The sequence below is a fragment of the Stylophora pistillata genome, chromosome 5, assembly GCF_964205215.1.
Source record: "Stylophora pistillata chromosome 5, jaStyPist1.2, whole genome shotgun sequence".
NCBI classification, from domain to species: domain Eukaryota; kingdom Metazoa; phylum Cnidaria; class Anthozoa; order Scleractinia; family Pocilloporidae; genus Stylophora; species Stylophora pistillata.
Genome location: NC_142523.1, coordinates 12,467,736 through 12,474,964, shown reverse-complemented (window position 1 = coordinate 12,474,964; position 7,229 = coordinate 12,467,736). Strand labels below are relative to the sequence as shown.

Here is a 7,229-nt window from a genome sequence, read left to right as displayed (position 1 = left end):
ACAAGTGCTTCGCTTTATTGTAAATTGAAAATCAAAATTACTGAAATCAAAATTACTTATATAAACTTTTCATAACTGCCAACAGTATAATAACACCTTTCTTTAGACACGATAATGTTTAAAGCTGAACAGCTTGTGGGGTCGTGTGCAAATGCAAATAAACTCTAAATTGAATAAATTCAAATGTATTTCAGTTGTTTGGCTGGATTAACAGGAAGGGGGGTATTGTAGTTGTGAGAACCAATATTAATGATCAGAAATGAATGAATGGATAATATCAACTATTAACTGAGGGAGTTTTAGCCTCTATTGTTTAGATGATCACTGAGCAAACCTTTTAAAATCAGTTTTGCTTTAAAGACCCTCAACAGTGTATGAAAGAAGAAATTATTAAGGCCACCATTACATATCGACGAAAAGAACTTTTCTTTCATTTCATTTCATGCACATAGTTGTTTGTAATCTTGTTGATACTGAAATCAAAATGATGTGAAACCTATCTATTGCCAGAAAAGAAATTAATGGATACAATAAACAGTTCATTTAGAGAGTGCAAGTCTTTATTTGTACCATCATTGAGCTAACCCATCCGTTTTGCTTTCAACGAATGATTTCTTACTTTGTGTCACATTGGCAATAATCATCACCTCCCCTTTAATTCAGTTAATCAAGTTGCGAGATTCACTTATAGTTTATTATTATACAATGAGAGATGTTGAATACACTTATATTTGCCTAGTGCTGAGCCTGGACCTCATTCACTTTTATTATTATTTGTATTGACAGCATCAAAAGACATGCAAATAGACAAACTATTGATAATATATCTCATACCTTTTTTGAAGAAAAAACAACAGCAAGGAAGGGAAATGAAGTTTAATTTGAATAAAACCCATCCACAACTTGTATCACAACTTAAATAGTTGTATTGCTTATAAAAATATGAGTTACAATATGGGTAATACATAATAACTTATTAAGAACAAATCACTAAAAATGAAATAGAAATGAAAATTTATGGATTAAGTTCAACAATTGAGATTTTACTACAAAAATACAAATTATTAATTCTTGAAAGTCTGCAAAAAAAGAAAATACATTTTAATCAAATAAATTCTTCAAAAGATCTGCACTTTTTCCTTCAAGTTTTGAAATAGTAACTATACTTCATTTCAAACCACTTACGATACTTACAATTCTACCATCTTCATCACAGTCACTCTCATTATTACGGGGATATTTACAAGATTCCTACAAAATATATAAAACAATCAAGTTTTACTTGTTTGTGTTTGACCACCTATGTCTTCAAAGTTGTTTTCAAAATGAAAGGTTTACTATTCACTTAAAAGAGACTTGCAATGGATAATTTTTGAAATACATCATAAAAAGTAATTACCCCTTCACTAAACCTTGCGAGCCTTCTCTTGCGGACCTAAACAAAAATGATTAATTGGAGTTTTACTCATATTAAAGTATTCCCAAGACTTATTAAGACGTATTAAGGGAATAATTTCTCCAGTGTTCAAAGAGTTGCAAAGAAACCATCATAATCATCATTTAAACCCAAAAAATTTCACCTTGCTTTGCTGATAATTATTACCATGCAGTGCTGCACGTGCAGTTGAAATTCAAAGTACAATGAGGAAATTGGCATTTGACCAACACTTAGAAACTCATGGAAGAACAAATTCACTGCACGCCAGTGAGTTTGCTGGATTTTTCCTCATATTAGAGTTTTTTAGGAACATCAATTGACGAGCACGTCAATTGCAGACAAAGATATATCTAGGATTCTTAAAAGCCATAACTGGGAATATCCAGTAAATCAATCAAAGTCCAATTTTGCACTTTAGCCAGTTCAGCCATATCAGTTTTGGCAGTTTCAAGGAAGTACAGACATTACCTCCGCAGAATCCACCACAGTTTCATCCAAATTTTCACCTTCACCAAGATCAGCCTGCCATATAAGTAATATACAATGAGTTATTTGAATTTAGTAGACAATTAACATGGGGCATAAAAGTGATAATTTCCCAATTTCCTGTTTTGCTTTTAATAGCACTATATACAGCCACATCTCACTTTTTGCAAAAACAGATGCCTTCACTTATACACTAATATATACATACTACTGGTATACGCATTTCTGTTAATGTGGATTTTTGGAATACTACTTTTCAGATATTATCTGGTTTATTTATTGTTAATAAATACAATTGCCAGAACATTTGCATTATTTACCTCATTTTCTAAGTCCTGAGGTCTTTGGGCCTGTGATTGAATTTAGAATACATGGAAATGGACATGCCAAGATTTAGAAATTCATTTGGAAGTAATATATCTGTTAATGAACCATGTTGATATTCCGCTCATGTAAGGTTAAAAAATCTTTAAAAATATACAACAAAGTAACTTAAACTTACTCTTTCCTCTGTTTGTGGTTTGCTTTTGGCCCTGTCTAAAGCCTCCTGAAAAAGTGGAATTCATAATAAAGTATATGTAATTCAAAGCACCACTTTATAAAATACATTTCAAATAAAGCCAACGATTGTATTTGCAGTTTCTTCATTCTTGTTTTTATATTAATTTTTCTTTTCTACAAAAAGAAAAAAATTACATCATGATTTCTTTCTATCAGCTGTTTACATCAATAAAGCTACATTTGTTTCCTAGTTCATATAGTGCTATCTTTGTGGTGTCTGATTGGTTTATCCAGAAAGCCAACAATGGTATTTTCAGTTAATTTCCTCCTTATTGTTTGTATTTTTTAATTTTTCTCTTCTACCAAAAAGATATACACCATGAGTTCTTTCTATAAGCAGTTTACACTTCTTTTTCTAATGTACATGCATTGGCATTTTTGTGCTGTATGTGTGGTATACGCAGATTTAACTGTCTTTGCTACACAATTTTGAATCTACAGTGTATTTAATGGTTGCCAATTCATCTGTGATCTACCAAACTTACAGAAGCTTGCAATTCAATTTCCTGCTGTAATCTTATAGCTCTGTCCCTTTCCAAGAGGTCCCTGTAAATTCAAATTAATGTAGTTTGAGTTAGAAAACTTAAACCATTATGGTTATAATGAGATCAACCTGAACAATAGTTAGTTATAGTACACTGCAACATTAACCTGTGAGCCTTTAGAGCATTTGAAGCCTCCTTGCCTTGGTGTATTGCTTCTACCAACTCTCTTGTAAGGCTACTTTCATTTCCTTGAAGACATAGTCATCCATACCATTAATACACAACGAGATAATTATCAGTGTTAAATTGCATAATTTAACAGAACATCATACACTTGAGTTTTTTTCATTTCTTGGTTTGTTTGTTTGTAAATGTTTTTTAAAACTCCCAAATCAGAAGAAAATCAGGAGATTTGAGATTTTTGTAAATTATGATTATCAGCTACAGGATTACCATGTATGGGATACCTTTGATAGGTTACAATTTGAGCAACAAATTGGAAGCTCAGATGCCTGCACTGACCTGCTATCAAACTTCCAACTATCATCCTGTTGGAAGTTAATGTGGGGTGCATCACCCTGATCTCCACATCTTCACTTGATTGTTGAGATTGTTGATGTTTCCCACAAGCTATGCAAATAAGACATTCAATTCATTACATTACTGAGGACATGACAATGTCTCTTTTGGATGGTTCTGTTCAAAACATATTACTTTTGCATGCATTTTTGTTGAACAACTAATTTGTGTTTGTTTCCTAAATTTTATTTTCCAAGACAATGTTGTGATTGACAATGAACTATGGAAAAATCTGTTTGAGGTTACATGCCTTTTGAGAGCTGACTTTTGTTGTCCAATAAACTGCTGTTTCATGGTAAAAGTGGGAAAAAAATTTGAAAATGATTTCCTTGGGATACAGCTTGATAATCATGTGAGTCACCGGGAGAACCACCAGTGTCTCAACAACTAATAATTATAATAATAATAATAATAATAATAATAACAATAATAATAACAGAGGTTGGTAATCAAGCCTAAACACTTACCACTGTTATCAAAATTGCTGCCTTGAAGGGAGGCACACAGATAGCAGGTTCCCAACACATCTGATATATCCAGCAAAGCTCTGAAATGAACCAGTAGTGTGTACTATATTCAATGAAGTGATAGATACAATACTACAATATGACTTGCACATCTCAGCTATTATTGAAATATGTTTAACTAGAATCACTTATCCCTAATGAAATGAAATGCAAAGCATGACCACTGTATAATTCTTTGCTCTGATTGTTATGAAGTTATATTGCAGAGATTTATAGGAGGTGTACCTTAAGGTATCCATGGCCTTTTGCGAAGCTTTGTAGCGGATGAGCACCAAAGGAATACAGTCCTGGTGGCACTGCTTTCTCATCTGAGTTCAATTTTTAGATAATAAGATTTTTTTGAATGTTATAATAATAATTGCTTTTAATTGTATAAATGCACAACATTAATTTTGTCTTTCCCTTCCAAACAATATCGTGCAGAACCTCTAATTTCATAAGACATGCATTTCATTTCAGTGTATTTTGATGTATGTAACCTTCAACTAGTGATGACTCAACTGTATAATTTAGGGAATCAGGGGTTCTTACAATCAGGGGTTCTTACAATCAGGGGTTCTTACAATCAGGGGTTCTTTCAATCAGGGGTCTTACAGTCAGGGGTTCTTACAATCAGGGGTCTTAAAATCAGGGGTTCTTACAATCAGGGGTTCTTACAATCAGGGGTTCTTTCAATCAGGGGTCTTACAGTCAGGGGTTCTTACAATCAGGGGTCTTAAAATCAGGGGTTCTTACAATCAGGGGTTCTTACAATCAGGGGTTCTTACAATCAGGGGTCTTACAGTCAGGGGTTCTTACAATCAGGGGTCTTACAGTCAGAGGTTCTTACAATCAGGGGTTCTTACAATCAGGGGTCTTCCAGGCAGGGGTTCTTACAATCAGGGGTTCTTACAGTCAGGGGTTCTTACAATCAGGGGTTATTACAATCAGGGGTTCTTACAATCAGGGGTCTTACAGTCAGAGGTTCTTACAATCAGGGGTTCTTACAGTCAGGGGTTCTTTCAATCAGGGGTCTTCCAGGCAGGGGTTCTTAAAATCAGGGGTGTTATAATCAGGGGTTCTTACAATCAGGGGTTCTTACAATCAGGGGTCTTACAGTCAGGGGTCTTAAAATCAGGGGTTCTTACAATCAGGGGTCTTACATTCAGGGGTTTATATCAGTGTGTTTTATATGAAAGAATGTGCCCAGATGTTGATATTGATCGTTGTTCCTTACGTTCAGGGGTTTACATCAATGTGTCTTACACGAATGGGCTGTGCCCAGATGTTGATATTGATCGTTGCTCCTTACGTTCAGGGGTTTATATCAGTGTGTCTTACACGAATGGTCTATGCCCAGATGTTGATATTGACCGTTGGTCCTTACGTTCAGGGGTTTATATCAGTGTGTCTTACACGAGTGGGCTATGCCCAGATGTTGATATTGTTCGTTGTTTCTTACATCCATGGGTTTTAATCAATGTGTCTTACATGATGAGCTGTAGGCAGATGTTGCAACTTATCTTAGTATGTATATGTGCACGATCCTTCGCAGTAAAGCACTATTTAAGCAATAGTGAAAATCTTAAATAGCTTAAATAGTGCTTTACTGCGAAGGATCGTGCACATATACGTTTCATAACCGCAGTTCATTTATATGTATTTCATATGTTTGTTGTTTCATCTTAGTATCTTACGGTTAGGGGTCTGTGTTGATCGTAACTCTTTACATAGAGTGCGTATTCTGTGCCCAGATGTTGATATTGATTAATTGAACTTAAAATGTCACATCCATGTTAAACGTGGATCCAGTTGTTTATTGCGATGGTAAAATGTTACATCTAGGAGTCTGCGCGCAGAAGTTGATATCGATCGTCGATCGTCGATCGTGAAGGTCAGAACTGTGCTTGAAATCCAGGGGTTTTATATTTGTACCTCTATATTGTCGCTATGTAGCGATGATGATTTACATAAGGGGGTTTTGAATAAAATGTCATGGTAGTTTTATATAAGGGTCTGTTCCCAGCTATTGATAATGATCCGTTACGTTTAATAAAAAGCTTTGAAAACTCATTTTGTTGGAAACGCAGTAATTATTATTCGGTCCACCATGTCGTAGATCACGGTCACAAAAAAACACAGCGCTCCATTCCTTCGATGGATGCCAACTGGTAAAGGATTTTCTTTTTCAAAACAATTCTGTTCCCATCTGATCTATGCCGCGTTGACACATCGGGGTAAAGAAAGTTGTCTTCGACCATTTTCCAAACGGAGGTTTCGCTAGCCGAAAGGAAACAGCTTTTTCCCTGTTTTCTTGGGCACAAATGAGTGGCTCTGATTTTGTTTTTCACAGTATCGTTAAGTATATTTTCATGCAAACAAATCCTAGCAGATGATGCCATTTCGCCGCAACGTTCCTTAATACTAATACTCACAATGAGGTTCTTCTCACTGCTCACAAGTTTTCAATGTTCAATTTCGTGGGAACTCCTTCAAATCTCCGCTGAAAATGCTGTAATGTTGTCTTTACATCCTACAAATACGATTGCATGGCCGTCATTGATAACTGTCTTGCGGCAGCCAAACTTTATCCGAAAAAACCTTAGCCCCGGCCGAAATCAGCGGGTGGGAAGGCGCACCTAATAAATCGAGTCATTGTACTTCTTAAAGAAGTATATTTTAGGCAACGAGTGAAACCCCCGAGGCTAACGCGCAGGCGACAGGTCACACAGCCTCACCGCATGAGCGGATAAAAATTAGAAATATCCCGAAAAATTCAAAGGACAAATTTGTTATGAAAAATTATTTATCTTCTGTTGCATCCGCATTTCAAGGGAAAATCAAGAACTTCTGTCATGGCAGACGGTTGTAGCTTCCCTAAGCAACAATGTTTCTATTTTGTTATGTTAATGATCTGTTACGCTGTGTAACTTTCGGACTTTCCTCTATCGCGCTGCACGTGTAAAGCGACAACAAACCACGCATAAAGCAACCATGCGGAAAGTACGATAAATTATTGTAATTGCAACTGCCAGACAATCTTTTCGTTTTGATGCATCATAATACATACTTACAATTTCACATCAACAAGTGAACACATCACCTATTTCCACTCACCAGCCGTTATATCTTATACGTTCTTAGGGTTTTGCTAAAACAGTGGGGAATAAAAAC

The 7,229-nt window shown here is 35.4% G+C and overlaps 1 protein-coding gene across 2 annotated transcripts; it reads right to left on the bottom strand.

Annotated features, from left to right (window-relative positions):
- Window positions 1-542: 542 nt before the first annotated feature.
- Window positions 543-4,574, bottom strand: LOC148730335 (uncharacterized). 2 transcript variants are annotated; one of them, XM_088761477.1, is made up of 11 exons: window positions 4,302-4,560; window positions 4,017-4,096; window positions 3,493-3,600; window positions 3,137-3,218; window positions 2,971-3,031; window positions 2,427-2,471; window positions 2,245-2,274; window positions 1,907-1,960; window positions 1,400-1,435; window positions 1,195-1,251; window positions 543-1,079 (listed from the first exon to the last, which is right to left on the bottom strand). In XM_088761477.1, exons 1-11 carry the CDS (start codon window positions 4,382-4,384, stop codon window positions 1,065-1,067), a joined length of 651 nt encoding a protein of 216 aa, XP_088617603.1. In that variant the 5' UTR covers window positions 4,385-4,560; the 3' UTR covers window positions 543-1,064. The 2 variants fall into 2 exon arrangements, with proteins under 2 accessions (XP_088617603.1, XP_088617604.1); XM_088761478.1 differs by lacking the exons at window positions 1,907-1,960; window positions 2,245-2,274; window positions 2,427-2,471 and having other exon boundaries at window positions 4,302-4,574.
- Between the last annotated feature and the right edge of the window lie 2,655 nt (window positions 4,575-7,229).

Excerpts from the sequence above, each read along its gene's own strand:
- LOC148730335 (XM_088761477.1), bottom strand. The coding sequence starts at position 4,384 with ATGAGAAAGCAGTGCCACCAGGACTGTATTCCTTTGGTGCTCATCCGC. Across the intron at positions 1,436-1,906 it reads CTGTGGTGGATTCTGCGGAG|GTCCGCAAGAGAAGGCTCGC; the intron begins GTAATGTCTGTA and ends ATTTTTGTTTAG. Across the intron at positions 1,252-1,399 it reads TCGCAAGGTTTAGTGAAGGG|GAATCTTGTAAATATCCCCG; the intron begins GTAATTACTTTT and ends TATATTTTGTAG.